At 37.7% G+C, this 23,528-nt stretch overlaps 1 protein-coding gene across 1 annotated transcript in view; it reads right to left on the bottom strand.

Annotated features, from left to right (window-relative positions):
* Nucleotides 1-23,528, bottom strand: part of DNAH12 (dynein axonemal heavy chain 12) — a 197,129-nt gene that overhangs the window by 114,057 nt on the left and 59,544 nt on the right. Inside the window, exons 23-35 of the mRNA XM_045290129.1 lie at nucleotides 20,891-21,010; nucleotides 20,424-20,580; nucleotides 20,026-20,198; nucleotides 16,956-17,108; nucleotides 16,404-16,643; nucleotides 15,739-15,984; nucleotides 15,085-15,204; nucleotides 13,812-13,921; nucleotides 9,210-9,393; nucleotides 8,931-9,071; nucleotides 5,091-5,174; nucleotides 3,771-3,959; nucleotides 860-979 (exon numbers count right to left, since the gene is read on the bottom strand). Of these exons, the coding sequence (XP_045146064.1) occupies nucleotides 860-979; nucleotides 3,771-3,959; nucleotides 5,091-5,174; nucleotides 8,931-9,071; nucleotides 9,210-9,393; nucleotides 13,812-13,921; nucleotides 15,085-15,204; nucleotides 15,739-15,984; nucleotides 16,404-16,643; nucleotides 16,956-17,108; nucleotides 20,026-20,198; nucleotides 20,424-20,580; nucleotides 20,891-21,010 (2,037 nt within the window). The remainder of the gene's footprint in view (nucleotides 1-859; nucleotides 980-3,770; nucleotides 3,960-5,090; nucleotides 5,175-8,930; nucleotides 9,072-9,209; nucleotides 9,394-13,811; nucleotides 13,922-15,084; nucleotides 15,205-15,738; nucleotides 15,985-16,403; nucleotides 16,644-16,955; nucleotides 17,109-20,025; nucleotides 20,199-20,423; nucleotides 20,581-20,890; nucleotides 21,011-23,528) is intronic.

The following is a 23,528-nucleotide window of genomic DNA, read 5'->3' as shown; positions in this document are numbered from 1 at the left end:
CTTGACACAATGGATGGATGGATGGATTGTGATAAGAGTTGTACAAACCCCCAATAAAATGATATGAAAAAGTCTGTATCACTGGCTAAATTAATGGCAATATCGGTAGAACTGCTGTATGCCCCATGAGAATTTATAATAATAATGTCTTTAAAATGAACCATAGTCATATCTAAATCATAGATATATGATGAGATTTTTGAGCTCTCCCTTAATTGTAACTCTAATCTAAGAACAATTCGTTCTTATGCCATGACCCTGCTCAGTGCCCACGTCCACGAAGTGATCAATGAAGATATGGATGCCATGGCAAAGTGTGATGAAGAAATCAGGTGGTGTCTGGCTATCAGAAAGAATAGCACTGGGGTCTTAAAGACTTGTCTTAAAATAAGCAGCTATCTGAGTGAGGCATCAGGTAAATCCACATGGCAGAAGCACAGCTGTCTATATGGTGCAAGAATTGTAAATAAGGACAACCAAACCCAGAGAAGGGACAATCTTAGAGCTTAAATTCTGAACATCCAGTTTGCAGGAAGCCATTCATTCTCAGTCCATATTGACTTAAAATATGTCACCTTCCGAAAAGTTTATCAACTCATGAACTTTTATAGATATTAGGGTAGTTTTAATTGCTTCCTTTTTTGTCTTACTCTTTAAGATGTTTTTTAATATCACAATATCAGGTAAGCACAAGTTTTATGTCTTCAATGATTCTTTCATGGCTCAGCTCCACCATCCCCCCACCAAAAAAATTCTAATTAAAGTATCTAATACTTGTAATGTCTTTCTCCATATAAGTATCACTTGTAAGAGGCATTTCTTATTCTATAATCAAAACCACATTAGATATAAAGCAAACCATAATCCAAATACGAATGTGCTTGCTGGTAGGTTCGTTTTCTACCACAGGGCAAAATAGTACTTCAAAGAGGCGTGTGAGAGATACAACCACATTACTATCGCTGGTGGGAATCAGTTCCTGCAAAGCAATAAGAATAAGACATTGTCCATAGCTTTCAGCTTATTTGAAGAATAAAAGAACATAAAGATTTCATTTTATAAAACTGACAGAAAAATATACTTGCATTTCACAAGAGCTTTCTAGCATTAAAAGAATTTAAATTACTAGCATAGTAAAAAACAATTTTCAAACAGTATCTGTCAAACATCTTAATTTAGCCCATCATATTACACAGTGATATATAATGTATTCTTATTATAAATTCTCTGACCAATGAAAACTAACTACTGTAAGAAATTAAACAATGTTCTGGGGTCATAGAAATGAACTCTCTAGTAATTTTTTTTAAAATATACTATATCTGCATATTAAACTAAAGAGCATGTAAATAAAAGACAAAGTCTCTGCCAAAGAATGATATTGAAATTATATAGGAAAAAATAATTTGGTCTAATAATGAGATGGCAGAGGAATCTGAAGGTAGAGTGAAGGGCGGGTTCCTTGAGAATTGAGATAAACAGCTAGTCTCGACTGAGGGAGACAGGAAGAGAAAGACAGAAGAGGGAAGTGTCCCAAAGGCAGTTAAGAGGCATGTAGAAGAATGGTTAGAAATGGAAACTTGGAAAACAAATGTAAGGTGGCAGGTGAAGAAGGTAAAGGTGGCCAAGGCAAGAGAAGCTGCATGTATAAGCAGATGTATAAGCAGATACAGTGAATTGAAGGCTGACTAAAAAATATATGCCATTTTGTAGGACCTGGAACCTATGAATGTGACCATGTGGAGAAAAAGGATCTTGGCAGATATAATTCGGATTGAGATGATATGACTGACGCAGGATAATGTGAGTAGTCGGTAACTATCTTGACAATCATCAGCAGCAACTCCAACTCACTGCCTATGAGTAGATGCTAGCTCAACGCAACCTTGCAGGACAGGACAATGTAGAACTGTCCCTGTGGGTTTCTGGGATTGAAACTCTTTGCGGGAGAAGAAAGCCTCGTCTTTCTCTCAAGGAGTTACTGGCGATGAGCAGCCCAACATGAAACCGTTACACCACCAGGACTCCGTAGGAGACACATAAAGGCAGCACTCATAGAGAAGGCCACATTAAAGGTCACCTCAAACTAGAGTCATGCAGCCACAACTGGGGAGCCACCAAGAGCTGGAAGAGGCAAGGAGCTCATGCCAGTCAGCAGTTTGACTTAGAACTTCTAGTCTTCAGGACTCAGAGACAATGAATTTCTGTTATTTTAAGCCACCAAGTTTGTGGCAATTTGTTACTGAAAGTAACACAATATATAAAACATTCTCAAATATTAAAATATACACTTGAATTACTTGATATGGCTATTCTAGCCATAGTCTTTGTAAACCCCACTAAAAAAACGTTTTCCTAATGGGCATGCACCCATTAGGATAAGAGAAGATAGGAGAAAATATTAATTAGATTTTAAGATTCGGTTGTGAATGACTGTCAAGAAGAATAATTGTGATTATAAAAACTTGGAATTCTAAGTTGAGAATTGATCCATATTGCCCTTCTGCTAGGTATAAAATGAACCCTCTTAGAAGCAGGACAGGGGAAATGTACTACCACTAAGAAGAGCTAAAGCTGGCTTATATGCTTTTCTGGTTTGGGGTATATGAAACCCAGGGTTGATGAACCTGTAGGGACAGCAAGTAGAATCAGGGGTTCGGAGGGATGGAGGGACAGTAGTGCAGGTGGGGTAAAAGGGAGATGATGTCAAGGAGTCCATGTAGAAGAATGGTTAGAAATGGATTGTGGTAGCAATTGTACAATTCTACTTGACGTGAATAAAAGATGGAATGATATGTTATATGTATTAAATCCCAACTAATTAAAAGGAAGGGCTAAACATGGAGTGTCTTCTTTGGGCCCCAAATTCCCTATGCTTGATCCAGGGACAGACAGGTGTGACACCAGAGAAGTGGTGGAAAAGTGGCAGAGCAGCCGGGCCAAGAGCCAGAACAGTGGGCTTCCAAGCCCACTGAGCAAGCAACGCTGAGTGCCTTTGAGCAGGAGGCTAGCTTGCAGAGGGGGTGCTTCCCGACACTTAATTGAGGAGCTAGATTTGCTGACTTTGGGCTGAGGTAGAGTAATGTTTTGGATAGAATAGTACTTAACAACCGCACTAAAAGAGCTCTGTAACATTGCCTGATCATGGCAGAGGCCAAAGGCCATATAGCTGAGATGCCAAGGATCAGTGCAGTGTGTCTGTGGGCACAGCAGAGGAGAGGTTGTCCTGACTGGAAGAATGGTACCCTGAGAATTTCTGATCCTGAATTGTAACCTGTTAACTTCCCTAATAAACCCCATAATGATGAGGATTGCCTGTGAATTCCATATGGCCATTGCAATGGCTTATCCAACCCCGGCGAGAGATAGAGAATGCTGTAGGAGAGATGGTTGGTGTCAGAACTGGTGTGGAAGGTTGGAGGGTGAAGCTATATCTGACTTTGGCCTTAGAATAATGCTTATAGTGAAGACAGAGAAGGATGACACTGTCCCTGTGCCATTTTTACAGGCATATGTTTCAAATACTTTTAAAATATGGAAAAGTTATTTGACACTCTTAAAACCTTAGTCACTATGGTTTTAACCAAAAAATTTAGCTAAAGTAAATGTTACCTTTGGGTTTTTCAGTTGTAACTTGATCAATGTGAAGCCAAAGGTAGATATAAATGTGTAAGGAGAAACTAGTTGTAGCTACCATAGCATTTTGACTTAAGAGTCAAGTTGAGCATAAACTAAAGAGATGTGAGTGGATTAGAGAACTATTGTGTTACCTTGCATTTTTTTTTACGCAGTCTTAAAGAAGGTGGCATTAACCAGTCAAAAAGTTCTTGCAGCAGAGCATGGGGCTCCCCTTCCTGCAGAGGCCCTGTCAATGAATTCAGCCAGGAAGACACAAGTGGTTTCCATCCTAATTGTGAGGGCTCCAAATAAATCATGCCGCAGCGGCTTACAGTAGCAGGCTAGAGGAAAAAGACAATGTGGTAGTTACATAATCTGGTGTCAATTTGAGAGGATTAAGAGTGAAGGGGTGGAGTCTAGTCTGTCAATCAGATCTCTCTGTGGGCCTGGTCTTCCCCTGAGAATTCTGTATTTTTCCTCCTTTCTCTCTCTGCTCATCCCCTGGGAGACATTGCAGTTAACAAGATACATAGAACTATGCTAGTGCTCTGAGCTGGAGAAACCACATGGACCTACCCTGATGCAACCAGACCTTGGGAGCCGGAGAAGCCAAGTAGAGAACCCTGCCAGCACTGAGATGCTTACAACGCCACTGGATCCAGAAGACTTCCAACCCACTGGCCTGTGATCCTCCTGCATTTGGCATCATTGCATGTATTTCACATGAATCTGAAGAGGACTTTATAGATTGGTATCGGACATATGGGCTAATAATGGACTAATGGACTTGATCTGGACTGGGTTGGGATGCTTTCTTAGTGTACAATTACCCTTTATATAAAACTCTCTCTTACACACGAGTTTCAAAAATGGATTTGTTTCTCTAGTCTACCCAGACTAACACAGACAAGTTTCATGTTTCCAGTGTTACATTTGTACCAGAGGTACCTGACTAGTACTTGGCGTGAATACAAGGATCCTGGGCATGATCGGGTTCCTCTACCTCTACAGCCTTACCTGCTCCTTTCACATGCACTATATTTTCCCCTTACAGAAAACCATTTGCTGTGCAGTTCCTCAGACATACCACGATGGCATGGGCTTCATGTTGTATGTATCATTTTGTCATGATTAGAATGGCCTTCCTCAACCAGTCTTCTTAGAGAAGTCTTACACCTCCTTCAAACCAGATCAAGCACTCACTCTCTATGGTCCCTTTGTACCCACTTGGATGCTTATCACCCCGGCCACACCTATCCATAATATGCTCAAAGTACTTTCATGTAGCTCTCTTTGGGGAGTATTTATTAGCATGCATCTCATTTTCTAAAGAACATAGACTGTGCTTTGTTCATCTTTGTCAAGTGCCTAACACAGACTCTAACAAATAATGCAAATACATTTGTGGACTAAATGCATGAATAAATGAACAAAACATCTGTAAATGCTGTTGTATTGAATCATGAACTTACTGAAGCCTGGGAGAGGTCCATTGTTTCAAAGATGAGGCTCATTTGAGGAGACATTTGAATGATTTCTCCACTCATCAGGCAAAGCTAAAGAAAATTAGTTTTTAAACATTTACTTGAAGAATATTTCAGATTTCTCGGATAAAAATTAATTCTACTTATAAAATTAAGTATCTATTGTAGTAGAATAGAATACATATTCAAATGGAAGTTAGAAGAGCTTAATATTCAGGGTCTAGGTCTGAGGATTACAAGTTAAGTATATACTTCATATCTCTGAGTTGCAGTCTCATCGTCTATAAAAAAGGGCTATACAATCATCTCTCTCACAGAATTGCAGGGGGCTGAAGGGGTACAGGATATGACATCCTTCAAAACTTGCAAAATGCTATACAAATATCAGTTCTTACTAATAAAATTAATAAAATACTCCTGATTTTATGAAGTGTCATAAGGCCTTTTAAAATTAATAATAAATAGAAAAGAGAATGGTAAAATGATCTACCATCTCCTAGATTTAAACCTATTGCCTCGATTGCTTCATTTTTGTTTTTGTACATTTTAAATAACCCAACAGATATCATAGAACCCATTATTTCATGTCCAAATATGACAGAATTAATCTCTAAAATATAAAAGCATTTTCTATATACTACAATGTTGCCACACCTAACAAAATTAATAACTCTTTAATATTACCTAACATTTAGTTAATACTCAGATTTCCTCATTGAACCAGCAATATCGTTTATTTGTTTATTTATTTATTTTTAAATAATTTTATTAGGGGCTCATACAACTCTTATCACAATCCATACATACATCAATTGTGTAAAGAACATTTGTACATTCATTGCCCTCATCATTCATCTGCTCTCCACCCAAGCCCCTGGCATCAGCTCCTCATTTTTTCCCCTCCCTCCCCACTCTCCCTCCCCCATGAACCCTTGATAATTTAAAAATTATTATTTTTTCATATCTCAGCAATATCTTTTCAACTACTTATTCAAACCAAAATTCCATCAAGGGCAATGTATTTTGTCTTCTTTTCACTTTCATCTAACCAGTTCCCCTTTGATCAAATATGCCCAAATCTGAATTTATCTTTTGATTCCCATCTCTCAAATTCCAATCCTGTCCACTGTTATTAAAGCTGTCCTTCCTTCTCAAATTCCTTGGCTTGAAACTTTAGAAATTATTAATATTTAATTAGTAGTGATTATTAATGATGGAAACGCTAAATTAATTAGTTTAAGCTTTTACATTTTTACTTTTTGGTCTTTCCTCGCTGTTTCTACAAATATTAGTGACAATTTTGCCCCATCTATTATCTGAGCCCTGGTGGCGTAGTCCTTACAGGCTGGGTTCACAGTTCAAAACTACCAGCCACTCAATGGGGCTTTCTACTCCCATAAGCAGTTACAGTCTCAGAAACTCACAGGGGTAGTTCTGCTCTGACAGATAGGGTCGCTTTGAGTCAGCACTGAGTTGATGGCAGTGAGTTTGGTTTGGTTTTATCATATGTCAGTAATGAAGCATTTCTGGATCTGGTTTCTTAGTGATAAAAGTCATAAGCTATATGTGGCTATTTATGTGTAATTTGAATGAATTAAAACTCAATAACATTTAAATTTCAGGTCTTCAATTGCATTAGCCACATTTCATGTGTTCAACGGCTACCTTATTGGAGAGGACAGGTACTTCCATCATTACAGAAAGTTCTGTTGGACAGTGCTGGTCTAAGGTACTTACAGCCTTCGATCGGATCACTTCAAAAGCTTTCTCCCACTCACCCAACATTTGGATGGGGAGTAGGCAGTTTCCTGCTCCAATGCTTCCCCACTGCTTTTCCTTCATCCTTATGTAAAACAATTTTTTGACAATCCTTGCTTACAGCTGTCAACACCTGCCACACCCATCTGATCCCAGGATGGGCATTCCTCTTATTAACTAAACCCTTCAACGGGTGGCTTAATCTCTCTCTCAGCTCCTAAATGATGCAGTATGCATAAAGACGACCTTCTTGACGCTGAAACCCTTCAGGTCTTTGGCTACTTTACTTTCAGTTACTTTTCTCTCACTCCACTCCAGCCATCCACTTCACACACCTGGGCTACCTCTTTCCCGAACATTAGACAATTTTGAGATATTAAATTCAAGCATCTCACTCTGCCCACAGCACCTGCCTTTTCCAGGTCTCTCACTCACTGACTGCTACTGAGCGTGCCTTTCACTTTCCTAAGGACTTCACAGGCCTGGTGCTTACACTCTAGAACCTCGATCCTTCTCACGCCAATACCTGTAAACTCTTTCTGTACCACTAGTCTAGCAAGATTACCCATGCCCACCTCCAAGGCACTTAGACTGGTAGAGAGAAACTCACAAAGACAGACCTTTGTACCCACTCATTTATGGTCTTCAAGTCAATCGGACTCTCAGTGCTAGCCACACATCTCCTGCTATGTTTTCCTATTTTCCTTAATGACTAACTTAAGCTTCCTCTTTTCTCCTCAAACCTACAAGTACTCAGGGCCTACTGGTTCACAGTGGGGGGGGGGGAATCATCAGAAGGGTCTGCTTTCAAATTTCTAGTATATCCATACATGTACCTGTAAGCATACCCATCCTTTCATAGTTCCTTTTCATCCCAAATGAGACAACCCTTCTGCTTCACTCTGAAGCCTTAGAATTCATTCATTCTACTTACTAATCCCTCTCTTCCGAATCACTACCAATTCTTGCCTAATTTGCCCTCTCAACTCAATCAACATTGCTGAATAAATGACATAATATGTGGAGATGGCCAACTACCTATGATAAAGTGCTAGAGTATATAGTTGTATAATAATAAATAAATTGAATTGGATTATCTAGTAATGTAGTTATTTAAAATAAATATGGAAATAAGTTATATTGTTCATAGAGCATAATACTAATATAAACATAAAAGGATTAACTGAAACTACAATAACGTAAAGATTTCTTTCATATAACAATGGTCTTTCATTGACCAAAGCAAATCAGACACTAAAGAGTATGATTATATTTACCTTATGGGGCAGGTACACAGACTGGGAAGAGACACGAGGAAGCCTTGTAGAGTGCAGGGAACTGTGCACTTTTATTTGAGTGAGGATTATGTGAGTGCATACCAACAGAGTGTGAGTGTTCATATTTCAATTCAGTGTCTTTTACACTTCATTGTATGCATGTTATTGCTCAAAATAAATATTAGATGTCCATTGTCTAGCTCTTTTGTATACCTTACCGTTCCTAAAGCAATAAACTACTACATAAAAGCACTGCAGCAAGCAGTGTGTTTTCAAAAAGGAAGGAGGTCCTTTTATTTTCTCCTAAAATATTAGTTTGAAGTTCTCTAAGAAACTCAAAGTTTGAAGTCATTCAACAGCCGTTATCTATTAGATTAGTACATCTCACCGCTAAAGCAGTAGCTTTAGCACAATCTTCTGTGGGGGAAACAAAATGAGCAAAAGGGTTACCATGGCATAGTGTTCACTGAAAAGATAAATTAGCTATAAAACAACTCCACTTGCTGAGTCCTCTCTTGTAAATACAGTTCTAGTTGACAGTTGTTGAGCACAGAACACACTCTATGCTGTATGTTAAACATCCCTACACCAGACAGAGGAGCCCTGGTGGCGTCGTGGTTCCAGGCTGGCCTGCGCTCTGCATAGTCAGCAGCTCCTCGAACGAAAGCCTGGACTTTCTACTGGACTCGGTACTCGATTCCAGTCTCCAAAATCTACGGGCAGTCGCTGTGAGTCAGCATGGACTTGATGGCAGCGAGTTACGCATGATGGGCTTTTAACTCTGATGATTTACCTTTTTATTATCATCCAGCACTGTGTTCATGCTCTCTATCCACAGAGTGTCAATGGGACCATCAAACACCACCCATTTCCGGTCAGGTGATTCTGATAAGGCAAATTCTCTAAAGGTATTGGCCACAATACCATCAGTCCACTGAGAAGAAAAAAGGAAGAATTGGGAGACCCCTTTTATACAACTGAATTTAGCACTGAAAATACGAAAGCACATCAAATTTCTTCATTTAATGTGTACTATAAATCAAAGTGGAGCGTGATTAAGGGTGTAGATTACCTCATGAGACACTGGATCAAACTGTCCAAAAAGTTGGCCCATAGTAATGGATTTGGGGTTGACAGTCCTATAAATAACCTTCTCTTCCTCTCCATAGCCCCGTTCATTCATAAGACTTAGGGTATCAGCCAACACATGCAGAACTTCAGTCTTAGCAGCAAAAGGCTCTCCTACTAACATAAAACTATAAAGGAAAAATAAAAGCAGTTACACAGTAAAAATCTCTTTAAATTATGGGCCATATTTAGTGTGCCCTGTGATAATTTACTATTTGTCCATTTATCTTAATTTTTCTGAGATAAAGGAAAGGTACCTTTAGCTTCTGAACGGTTGCCCTCTAAATAAAATTGTTCACATTACAGCATTATCTACAACAGGGAATGTCATAGAAAAGTCTCCAAATGACAATGGAAACTTAACATCTGTATATACTTGAAATTAAAAAAATGAGATTTGGGGCCTCTTACACAGCAGAGTGGGAAGGAGTCCCTTCCCTAATGTCTTTACTTGCTCCTTGTCAAGGAGTTCTGCTTCTCCTCCCTCCTGGCACACAAGGGTTCTTCTTGGCTCTTCTGTAGAAGGGCTATGTGACTAACTCTAACCAAGGCATAATAATAATCAGAAATTATGTATATTGCTTCCTAGAAGAAATAGTGCCTATTTAACTAAGGCCTTCTATTAGACTAATGAAATATTATATAAATATTTTGTATGAAAAGAGATCCCCAACGATGCTGCCCTTTTTTTTTTTCCCCCAACGTTCCCTATTTCCTTGGCCCCAGTACCCTGGTAATTACTAATCATTTGTCTGAGCAGATTTACATATTCTAAATATTTCACATAAGTGGGATCCTATACTATTTGTCCTTTAAGTCACTTAACATAGTATTGTGGTATGTATGTGATGGTATGTGTCAGAAATGCATTCCTCATTATAGTTGAATAAATCACTATTGTGTTTATAAAACACATTTTGTTTACCCATTTATCTGCTAATGAACACTTGGGTTATTTCTACCTTCTGGTCATCATGAATAATGCTACAAAGAACACTGGTGTGCATGTGTGTGTTTAAAGTCCCTACTTCCAATTCTATTAAATATATACCTAAGAGGGAAATTTGGTAGGTTATATGGTAAGCCTGTATTTAACCTTTTTGTTTGTTAAGCTTGTTGAAGAACTATCAACCTGTTTTTTCCACAGAGGTTACACTATTTTATATTCCCACCAGCAATGAATTTTCCAGTTTCTCTATATCTTCATAAATATTTGTAATTTTCCTTTTTTTTTTTTTGACTAGTGGGTGTGAAGTGGTATCCCATTGCAGTTTGATTTGTATTCCCTGATGACTAATGAGATTAAGCATCTTTTCATGTGCTTGTTGGCCATTTGTATTCTCTTCTTTTGTGACATATCTATACAAGTCCTTAGCTCCTTTTTTGAGTGGGTTGTTGGTGTTTTGTTGTTGAGTTGTAAAACTTCTTTATATATTCTGTATACTAAACTCTTATCTGTTATGTGTTTTCCAAATATTTTCTCCCATTCTTCTGGTTGTATTTTTTAAAATAGTTTTATTGGTATAAACCTCACATATCATGCCACTGAGTTGTTCAATCATATTAAGATTTGTACAGTCATCACCACAATCCATTTCAGAACATTTTCTTCTCATACTCATGTTAGCTCCCCAATTTCCCCACTCCTCCCCTGTCATGCCCTAGGCAATTATCAATCCAGTTACTTTCTCTGTAGAGCTACCTATCCTAGTTTTCAAATACAGAAAACCATGCAAAACACAAACAGGAAGCGAACAAACAAAACTTAACAATGACTAAACAAAACATAGAAAGACCTCAAGCAAAACGAAAGCAGAAAATATAAAAAACTGAGACAACTTTAAAATGGGTCAAAAGGGAGATCAAATGTTAAGGTATTACATTTTAACCTAACTACATATGCTATAATCCACTTCACAATGTACTCTATCTGATAGCAAGGCCATTCATATCCCTCGACTGCATTCAGAAGGGATTCACCAGAGGTTTAATCCCAGTGGGGACCCTGCAAATGGATTTTGGCCTTCTGCTGTCATTCTGGTGATGCAATGGTTACATGTGGGGCTGTGAGCTGCATGGTTGGCAGCTAGAAACCACCAGCAGTTCTGTGGGAGAAAGACTGGGCTTTCCATTCCTGTAAACAATTCAGAGTTTTGGAAAGCCACAGGGGGTTGCTATGAGTCAGCATTGTCTGGATGGCAGTGAGAATTGAGAGAAAGTGTCATCCACAGCCTTCTGCAAACCAGGTGTTCACAATTTAAGTTCTAATACCATTCTGTCAGATTTGGGTTTTATTATTTACAACCTTTGGATCACAAAGATGGTGTGCTTCTTCCATGTGAACTTGATGCCTCACATGCCTGCTTGTTTTAAGAAAAGACTTTAAGACCCAATATGCTATTCTTTCTGATAGCCAAGCATTTGAGTTGTATTTTAAATTTCTTAAAAATAAATGTTTTTAATTATGAAGTCCAGCTTATATATTTTCTCTTGTTGTACAATTCCTGTTATCATATCTAAGAATTTACCTTATGGTTTTTTTTTTAATGATCTTAGCTCTTAAATTTAGGCCATTGATTCACTTGCAATTAATTTTCCTTATGGTATGAGGTGAAAATCTAATGTCATCATTTTACATTTGGCAATCTACTTGTTCTAACACCATTTGTTGAAGTGATTATTCACCATTGGATGGATTTAGCATCTTTGCAGAAAATTATCTGGTCATAATGGGTTTACTTCTGCTCTCAATTTTATTCCACCAGTCTAGGTATATTTTATTATAACAGAAGCAGGCCATTTTGGCTTTATAATATGTTTTGACATAGGAAGTATAGGACCGCCTGCTTTGTTGGGATCATTATCAAGATTGTGTTATAATTCAGGGCCCCTTGCACTCCCAAAATTTAAGAATCAATTTTGTCATTTATGCAAAAAAAAGGCTGTTCAAATTTTTAGTGAAAATTGTGTTATGGCTATAGATAAACTTTGAGTAGAAATGGCACCTTAACAGTCCATGAATGCAGGATGTCTTTTTATTTCTTTATATCTCCTTTAATTTTTTAAGCAATGTTTTATAGCTTTTAGTGAAAAGGTCTTTCAGTTTCTTCAAATTTATTCCTATGTAGTTTAAGCTGATTGTTTTTGAGAGAGTTTACTGACAAAGAAGCCATGAATCTAAACTAAAGCATAGGTGAGCATTCAAGATTTAAATGACCTTTGGATATTAGGTATATACCCAATACAAACGATGATTGTTCTATTCTAGTTTTGTTTGTTCAAAAATTTACCCAATTAAAAATGTTTCTTTTGAAACCCTGCCTCTTTCACAAATCTTGGCCATTGAGGTTCTAACTTTCTATAAGGAAGGAGAGTGAAGGAAGTTCTCAACTCCTCAGGACAGCATTTTTTTTTTTCTATTGCCCATATCAATGAGGCCAGGGAAGATAACAGAAATGAAAAACCTCTCAGAAGGTTAAAGCAAGGTCCGTGGAGAACAATTAAAAGGAAGAGTCCTCCTAGTGAGCAAAAATCCAGTACAAGTGGATCAAGGTTTTGTGTGGTGTTAGATTAATACCGTTTTGATGGGTGGGAGGAGGTGTCTAAGAAAAAACATTGAATACAAAATGTCTGTAGCCTCTTTAACAATACCCTACACGATGAGTCATATATACAAGTGGCCTTTGGAGGTACCCCTACAAGGGAGAGGTCCTAAAATGAAATAACATTAGTTTTAGGGTCAATCCGTGTCTGGAATAGGGTCCTCACATGCCAAGCTGATTTTCAGAATTGCTACAAACTCGAATTGGGTCGGGAGCCCTAGTGGCATAATGGGTTACGTAATGGGTTGCTAACTCCAAGGTCAGCAGTTTGAAACCGCCAGCTGCTCCTTAGGAGAAATACGGAGCTCTCTACTCCTGTAAAGACTTAAAGCTTTGGTAGGGTCTCTATGAGCAGGCATCGAGTTGCTCTGAGTGAGTGTTGGTTGTGTCTCCTACTCTTCAATATCTGAACAGGAGTGGGCTCTCCTAGTCCTGTTCTGTTCCACTATTGCAAACTTGGAGGACACAGGACAGATAACATTATCTTTAGTTTTTAAGACTCTGGATTAAGCAGAACAAGTTTCAAATCTGACCCAAAGACCCAAAGCCTAACATGTATGTATCACCTAGGGATCCTGAACTTTGAGCTCATTTCATCGATTGATTAGAACTTTTCTATTGTCTCCCTGCTAAAGAAGAGTACAGGTTGTGTGCATAAAGGAAAGTGATTCACATATTTTATGAGCTAAAGGGAAAATCATGGTGGTCATTAGTGCCAGATTTCTGAATGTGCATTCCTCACCAAAACTTGCTGGACATACAGCACAGGGAAGAAATAAGTCTTTGCTTTTAAAATTACTGGGGTCTTAGGGTTGTTTGCTCCCTAGACTACTTAGCATTCAGAGTTTGATGAATCTTTTAGTCCATAAATTGAAATTGTTTTAATAGTTCAAATGGAAAAATAATATCTTAATTTGAAAGAAAATAATATTCTATAAACTTACCCATGTCTAACAATCATCATTTCATATGTCTGAATCATTTTATCCAGAAAAAATTTAACAGGTTGAAGATTATGTGCTTTGCAGGCTTCATGAGCACATTCCAAAAATTCCTGAAATTAATACATATACATAAATAATATAAATTATGTCACGCATGCCTTATAAGCATAGACTTTTCATTTAAAAATAAGAAAATTATATCTTGTTATATTAATAAATTATTTCTTAAAGATTTTATTTTTCTTCAAAGGAGTGAATACAATTAAAATATTTTCCAATATTAGTACTTGCTATTAAAAACTGTGAACAACCACAGCAAAAAAAAGCATTTTATATATGCTACATGAAAATATCTCCTTTTAAATACAGGGAATCCAGGGCAGATGATCCCTCCAGGACCAGTGGTGTGAGTGGCAATACTGGGAGGGTAGAGGGAGAGTGGGTAGGAAAGAGGGAACCGATTACAAGGAACTATATATGACCTCCTCCCTGGGGGACAGACAACCGAAAAGAGGGTGAAGGGTGATGTCGGACAGGGCAAGATATGACAAAATAACAATTTATAAATTATCAAGGGCTCATGAGGGAGGGGGGAGCGGGGAGAAAGGGGGAAAATGAGGACCTAATGCGGGGGGCTTAAGTGGGGAGGAAATGTTTTGAGAATGATGAGGGCAATGAATGTACAAATGCGCTTTACACAATTGATGTATATATGGATTGTGATAAGAGTTGTATGAGCCCCTAATAAAATGATTTTTTTTAAAAGAAGAAAATATCTCCTTTTAATACTCTTTCCCAGAATTCCACATTTATTTTAGGCATAGGAGGACATGCCAGGCAATCCCTCACACTGTCGCACTCCCGCCCAGATCGAATCTGACTCATAGAAACCTGGTAAGGCAGAGTAGAACTGCCCCCGTGCGGGCATTTGCAAGTCTAGACATGGGTGAGCATCAGACTAGAAAAATGCCTGTCTTGTAAACACAATAACGAAAAATGGAAATCAAAGGAATAGTTTTCTGAAAGCAGTACTTTTAAATGATGGAGATGAGAGCGAAGGCCTGCCAACCTAGAATTCTATACCCAGTGCAAATATTCTTCAAATAAAGGTGAAAAGAGCAGAAAAGTGGAAACAACCCAAGTGTCCACCAACAGAGGAATGTACAAATATGGCACATACATGCAATGGAATACTACTCAGCTTTAAAGAAAAATGAAGCCCTGGTACATGCCACAACATAGACTAATCAGCCATTCTCACAAGTTTACTTACATTATAATCCGCTTCAGGAAGTTTAATACCAGGAAATAAGTCACTAGTTATTCCATTAAATAAGGGTATATCATGTGATAGAAACTTTGGCTCATTTACATCTTTAATTGATCGAAGAAGCTGAAATAACCCAAAAATAAGCAACATAAGTTCATTAATAACATTCCCTCCATCCCACCGCCAGTGTCAAAGATTATTTTACATTACTCTGTGGAATCTCTATAATAAACCGCCGATACACGTTTACCAAGCCAAAAAGACTCCTGCATTCATAACTTACTCACTCACTGGCACTGAGTCGGTGCCAACTCATAGTGACCCCAGTGGACAGTGTGGGACTTCCCCTGTTGAGTTTCTGAGACCATAATTCTTTACAGGAGTAGAAAGTCCCATCTTTCTCCTGAGGAGTGCCTGGTGATTTCGAGCCACTGACCTTGCAGTTAATGGCCCAGCTTGTACTGACTATGGCAGCCGGGGTCCTTCACATAAATAAACTATAGTGAATGACATAACACAAACAGTATCATTTCAATGCCGAGAATTGAAATAACAACCACATCAATTGCCTACTTGTTGTTTCTGATCAACCTCCCTCAAAAAGAAGACCTAGAAATTATGTTTTTACTGAAACTTTAAAAAGTGCTGATTACTTACAAGTATATCTTCATTTTCATCAGGATATTTCAGTTTTAGGTTTCCAGCAGCCACCAAAACTGCTTTTACTGCTCGCATTCCATAATCATAATGAAACTGTGAGGAGAGCTGCTCAGAGCAAAGCCTGTAGGTCATTACTATCTTCACAGACAGTGGCTTGGCATTCAAAAATCCATAGGAGTAAAGGGAGATTTCTGCTATAAGAGCATAGTTTGGAACCATCATAGCCACTGTTCTAAAGAGAACCTGCAACATATAACAAACCAAGTATGTTAATTACATGACAACGGGTTTTAAAAACGAAGCATAAGTATCCCAAGCCATATGGGAATATTCAAGATTATTCTTCAACTGCAACATATTTATGTAAGCTCTGTGATTTTTCAGTAGTATTTCAAGATTTTATTTAATTTTTTTATACATCTAAAAAAGTGTTTGCAATGTGTGGATGTATGGATCGTGATAAGAGTTGTATGAGCCCCCAAAAAAATGATTTAAATTTTTTAAAATAAAAATTAAAAAGTGTTTGGAGCTTTATTTCACAAGAAATGGAATGGGTAAAAGGGAAATTGCAAATACACTGGAGAAAACATTAATATCTTGAAAAGTCCATGTTACCTTTTTTTTTAAACTAACAAGTTTATAATCTTTAGAAGATATATTACCTTAAGGTTGTCTGGCAATTCAGAACGCCCTGCATAGCCGGGATTCATGGTAATCGCTACAAAGCAGTTGGGATTGAGTTTAAGCTCTGTCCCTTCAAAAATGAACACTTCCAACTTCTGCTGAATGGCTCTCTGAATGCAGAGGATCTGCTGAGCTACCACAGACAACACTTCCAACTCGATTCTATTAAATTCATCAAAGCACGCCCAAGCACCGGAGGAAGCCAACCCTTTAAAAAACTAAAGGCAAGACAAAAAAGGAGGTGAGATTTCTTAGGAAAGGACACCATCTTATAAAACAAAAGGCAAGACAAAAAAGGAGGTGAGATTTTTTAGGAAAGGACATCATCTTATAAAACAAACATTCAGCCTTTTGGGTCAAGATTTAAAATTAGGTTTAATTAAAGCCCCACATACAAGATCTTTCCCCCTAAAACCAAGGTTAGCAAAGTTATTCACATTCAAGTCATGCTTACATGATGTTAGTTTAACCCATTGCCTCTAATTCTAACTTTGAAAAGCTGAATGTTAGAGACTCAGTATTTTCACTACCTTTCCCATTGCTAGGTAGTCTAGCCCATCTGAACAGTTGAACACCACACACTGCACAGCAAGAGCTTTCGCCAAGTCCTTGGTGGTCTCAGTTTTCCCTGTGCCTGCTGGCCCCTCGGGAGCACCTCCAAGGTTTAAATAGAAGGCACCTATCTGGAAAAGAAAACAGAAGCTCATGCTAACAAAGAAACGCTCTCCAAATATACTTAGTCATATTTGTAGTTTCAGAGAAGTAGTCAGAACAATTATATCGGTCAGTGAATTTTTAGCACAAAATTTTCTACCTGCAAAAAGTCAAGACAGTTTAAAAAAAATCATTTGAGGGCTCATACAGCTCTTATAACAATCCATACATCAATTGTATCAATCACATTTGTGCATATGTTGCCATCATCATTTTCAAAACATTTTCTTTCTACTTGATACCTTGGTATCAGCTACTCTTTTTTTCCCTCCCCCCCCCACCCTCCCACCCTCGTGAACCCTTGACAAATTATAAATCATTGTTATTTTCATATCTTAAACCATGCGCTCTCTCCTTTCACCCGTGTTTCTGCTGTTTGTCCCACTGGGGTGGGATGGGAAGGTGTTATATGTTGATCATTGTGATTTGTTTCCTCTTTCATCCCCTTCTCCCCCCTCCTTTCCCCTACCCTCATGGTATCACTAATCCCATTCACTGCTCTTGAGGGATTTATCTGTCCTAGATTCCATGTGTCAAGAGTTCTTACCTGTACTAATGTACAAGGCTCCGGTCTAGCCGAATTTGTAAGGTAGAACTAGGTCATGATAGTGTCGTGGGGAGGAAGCATCAAAGAACTAGAAGAATGTTATGTGTTTCGTTGGTGCTAAATTGCACCCTGGCTGATTTGTTCCTTCCTTGTGACTCTTCTGTGAGAGCATATCCAATTGTCTGCAGATGGGTGTTGGGTCTCTACTCTGACCCTCATTTGCATCAATATGATTGTTTGGGATCTTCTGATCAGAAATACCTGATTCCACCGACACTTCTACCTGTTGACACAGAATAGTGTGCTTCCTCCATGTGGGTGTTGTTGCTTCCCTGCTAGATGGCCGCTTGTTTACCTTCAAGCCTTTAAAACCCCAGAAGCTATATCTTCTAATAGCCAGGCACCATCAGCTCTCTTCACCACATTTGCTTATGCACCCATTTTGTCTTCACCAATCATGTCAGGAAGCTGAGCATCACAGAATGCCAGGTTATTAGAACAAAGAGTTCTTGCATTGAGGGAGCACTTGAGTAGAGGCCCAATGTCCATTTGTTACCTCAATACTTAACATATAAATATATGTACATAGACCTATATCCCTAGTTATATATTAATATATTTACATACGTGCATGCCTACATTTATACCTCTATAACTATCTTTTGCCTTCTACTTCCTTCCTCTATTTCCTTTTACTTTCCTCCTGTCCCACTATCATGTTCGACCTTCATTCAGTTCTCCATAATTGCTCTTGGCTACACTACACTTGATCAAACCCCACCAGGTGTTCTACACCCTCCTAGACATCGATTTTAGATCTCTTGTTGTTCCCTGGTCCCTGAGTTTGTTGGCTGCCCCCTTCCTTTGCCCCCTACTCCTCCTTTCCTATGTCCCCTATGTCCTATGAAACCATCAGTACCGTTGTTTTCTCCTCAGGATTGTTTACCTTGCCTCTCTTATAGAGATAGACATATCTTATATAGATAGACATAGCAAAAAATAATAATAATAAGCCTGTCTGCTGACACAAAGGCAGTTTAAAGGCTCCTGAAAGAAACGTGAAAATGTATAAAAATCTCCTTACCCTCCAGTACTTTGATATGTGTTCCATTTACCTTTAAAAATAAAAGAATATAGCTTGAGGGAGTAAGATTAGAATCAAACCCACCTCACTGCCATCAAGTTGATTCTGCCTCATAGCACCCTGTATAGGGAAGACCTTGTAAATCTTTAAGGGAATAGACAGCTCATCTTTCTCTCAAGGAACAACTGGTGGGTTTGAACTGTTGACCTTGTGGTTAACTAATTAACCCAGTGCCATTGAATCGATTCTGACTCATAGAAATCTTATAGGACTGAATAGAACTGTCCCTGTGTGTTTCTGACACTATAATTCGTTCTCCCATAACTCGTTATGACCAATACATAACACACTGGTTAACAGTCCCAATGGAGTGCACAGGAGAGAACACAGTGCTAATTAGAATTGATTGAGAAGGGTACAGACAACAGTAACAATACATTCTGAGTGGCTAGCTACGAAAGTAAACTCCTCAAAGTGGGTGCTCTTCAGGGGGCCTGTCAAATGAGAGACACATGACCTCATTTTTCCTGTGATTCACCTATTGCCTTCCCTTTGGGTATGGTCTCCATTTTTATACATCCAGAACACTATTCTTAACCTTTCTTGTCAGTGGTATGACTTTCTACATTGCACTGCAGAACATGGCCCGGCAGGGATAGTCACATTGTGAGCCTGGCAAATGACAACGCTGCTTCTCACGTTAGGACTATCTTGAAAAGAAGGCAGAAGCAGGTATCATTAGATAAACTTTTAATAAAGACCCCAGAAAGTGAACTGCCAGCAGCAGTATGGAAGGAGGCTTGCCTTCCAAAAAAGTACACCCCTCCTCCTCCTGCAGTTCCCCTCGGCTCCCAGTGCGCCAGGAAGCATTAAGGGAGAGTCCGTGGACAAAGTTTTTAAATGTTATTTCCTATATTGTATTTTGATATTTAACATATTGCATTTATTTTGTTTAGATGGTTTAATGGTTATTTCTACAACCCAGAGCTGTTAGCTTTGTGTTAAAGCCCTGAACATGAATGTACAAGTGTAATTGTAGAGTCTAAAAACCAGTTATTTGGTTACCCATGATTTCTTATGGGAAAATTACGTTCGGTTCTCAAACTTTTCAGTGTTTGAACACGAATTTGGAATAATGAATTGAATTAGATAATTAAGGGATCACTGTACTTAAGGATAGTCATGTTAAATTTGGATAAGAAAATATGAATAAAATGGAGTCTTGTGTGTAAATTAAAATCATTTAAATGCATACCAATGTTCTGTAACACCTGTCCGTTAGAGGAGTAATGACAAGTCGAGGTGAGTTACCAAGATATTCATAAGCATATTTCACATTGCAATTAATGATCCGAACTCGAGCATTATCATATTCCCAATAATATCGAAGTTGAGCAAGCCACTGGAAATCTGTTTCATGTGAGACACCTAAAAAGAATAAAGTAAAATAAGACACAATCTTTAAAAGGAAACGATTTTTAAATTGGATTTTTAGTTTATAACAGCAAATATTAAAATGATTCATGTTTTCCAAGTTATTTAAAAGATTATATAAAAGAAGTTCTGTTCTAAAGGGGAAAAAGACAACATTAAACTTTATTTCTATAAGCTATTGATAATTTAAATTTAATATTAAGGGAAAATGTTACACACCTTTCTCAATCATGTCCATGACCACATCTCTAGCATGGACATCAATAGTGACCAAAGCCCCCAGAGTGGTCCTGGTCTGCTTAGACAATTTCCCTCTAACCAGCCCCACAATATCATTTAGTTGATTCTGAAGTTCACTATAGTACTTCTTTAATCCCTAGGGGGAAAAGTTAAAGCCATTAAATTGGTGTTGTAGAATATATACAACATGCATTTCATGTGTTTACTCTTGTACAAAACAATTTTGACTTCCTAATCGAGCTCAAATACAGAAACTAATTCTAGAATTGAGTGATTCTGTGACAGCTTAGTAAAATATTAAGAACAAGTCTTCCAAGAACTGTATAATTTTAGTGTTATATATAGAAATTTAGAGAGAATTACCTTTGCAAAGAAATAGATAAGCTAACTTTAAAAACGAAATAGGAAAAAATGGTGTTATTTAAAGTAAAATAAGGCTTTATTACCTCTGGGCCATCGCTTATAACTTCCTGTGTCTCAGAAGTCCAGAACATTTGAGAAACACAAAGCACAACTTGGCCAGGCCATTCTCGAACCCAGTCTTTCCTTTCAGATTCTGGATAAGCCTGGAGAATGAAAATGTATTTCTAACTTTAAAAGCTTAAAAGAGGAGGGGAAATCCTAAATCCTAATGTTACAAAACTGCAGTCAGTATTCATAGGATCACAAAACAAAAACAAAACCCCATGTGGTTGAGCTCATGCCAACTCAAAGCAACTCTACTGAGTTGCTCCCAGGGTTTCACAAGGTTGTAAGTCTCTCGGGAAAAAGCCTTCTTTTTCCAGTGAAGCAGCTGATGGGCGCAACCGCTGACCTTCCAATTCACGGCCCAGCACTTAAGCCACTGTGCACCATAGCTCTTGCATACACTAAAACATCATGTATGTGTGAAAAGATATTTCAGGTGGCTGTTTTAAAAGAAGTTCATAAATTCTTAGTATATTCTTAAAATATGTGTGTGCGTTTTATGGAAAGATGTTTACCAGCCTGTAAATAACGGGTAATCTCTGGAAGGAAGAATTTGATATGATTTTTTTTGGAGAGCTGTCAGATTTTCTACATAGGATATGTATTACTTCTATAATAATAAAACCTAAAGGCTTTATTAAACTGTTAAAAAAAAACAAATCAGTCAATAAAGTATACATACTAATGTTGAGATTTATTTGAAATGGCAAGTATATAATCTAGCAGAAAACTGGACTAGTAATTACAGCCTTTATATTATTTATCGATAGTTTTTCTAAAAGTCTGTATTACAAAAACATACATTGTGAAAATTATACAGTACAAACTGTGCTTTTGATTTCAAAATATTGTCATTTCTAACACTTCTATTTTCAAAATGCATGTACTTGGATTTATCAGAAGATATAGATTTAATCTATTATAAAGATTATCATTTGCTTTTAAAGAAAATGGTAATAGCATATCCAAATTATAAATTGGAAAAACCAACTGCAGAACTCAGTTGAAGGTGGTGCTTAAGAAAACTCAATTTTTAATAGAATGGCATTATTTTAGATTTAAGAGTATTAAACATATAGATATACATATTATTATGGAAATTACTTGATTGGATATATCTATAAGGAAGTGCAGATGACAAACTAGTTTAAGCTTCAAAGACAAATGAGGAATGGTTAAGAGCCACTTGCTAGGCACATGCAAGGTAAATTTTTATACTACTTAAAGAAAAACTACTATGGATGGTATTAATGCTTTGTGGCTTTTTTCTCTATTAAAATATGTGTTTTCATATTTTTAATCATTTTATTAGGGGCTCATACAACTCATCACAATCCATACATACATACATTGTGTAAAGCACATTTGTACATTCATTGCCTTCATCATTCTCATAACATTTGCTCTCCACCTAAGCCCCTGGCATCAGGTCCTCTTTTTTCCCATGTTTTCATATTTTTTGAAGAATGAATAGGAAGAAGGCAAAAAAGTCAAGATTTAGCTACATAAACATTGGGGCTGAACAGACACTGCAAGCAGCTGAGCTTCATAGAGCTCTCAATGAAGGAAAAGGGATCATCTCATTCGCACAAAGTGAATTGCTAGATACAAAGCAGCACTGTCTTTTAAAACTAGTTTTTTACTATACTGAAGTCTATAATTCAAGATTAGCTTAATTAGATTAGCACAATAATGGAGAATGTGTAGTACCTTTTTTAAAAAAATGTTTTTGTGTGTAGTACCTTTTTAGTATGTCTTTCAAATATTATATATCTTCCATTAAGGTTTCTTCACCTCATTTCGAGTTCTTATATAAGTGTTTAAGTGTGAAAAGCAGTTAGAGAACTAGATGATGTATTTAACATTCATGCATACCAGAGGAGAATTGACATCTAGATCAGAAAATGTGCTAAAAAGGTGATTGTTTGTCTCCTAGACGTATCCCCTCTGCCAGTGGTTCTCAACCTTCCTAATGCCATGACCCTTTAATACAGGTTCCTCATTTTGTGGTGACCCCCAGCCTTAAAATTATTTTTGTTGATACTTCATAACTGTAATTTTGCTACTGTTATGAATCGTAATGTAAATATCTGATAGGCAGGATGTATTTTCATTGTTACAAATTGAACATAATTAAAGCATAGTGATTCATCACAAAAACAATATGTAATTACATATTGTGAAAGATTTCTTTCTAATGAAAAATAAATGAAATTTTGTCTTGAAGCATGGTGTAGCTCTGAGGTCTTAAAGGCTTGAAGGTTAACAAGCAGCCATCTAGCTCAGAAGCAACAAAGCCCACATGGATGAAGCACACCAGCCTGTGTGATCACGAGGTGCCGAAGGGAGAAGTTATCAGGCATCAAAGAACAAAAAATCATATCAGTGTGCTCACCTCCATGATACAATCGCTGAAGACAAATGGGTGCATAAGCAAATGTGGCGAAGAAAGCTGATGGTGCCCGGCTATCAGAACAAAAAATCTTACCATAGTGAATGAGGTGGGGAGTGCAGAGTGGAGACTCAAAGCCCATTTGTAGGCCACTGGAGATCCCCTTGCAGAGGGGTCTCAGGGAGGAGATGAACCAGGCAGGGTGCGATGTAGCAACGATGAAA

Source organism: Echinops telfairi, unplaced genomic scaffold (genome assembly GCF_000313985.2).
Source record: "Echinops telfairi isolate 266 unplaced genomic scaffold, ASM31398v2 ScPeMD7_31;HRSCAF=116, whole genome shotgun sequence".
Classification (NCBI taxonomy): Eukaryota; Metazoa; Chordata; class Mammalia; order Afrosoricida; family Tenrecidae; genus Echinops; species Echinops telfairi.
This window is presented reverse-complemented; position numbering and strand designations above follow the sequence as displayed.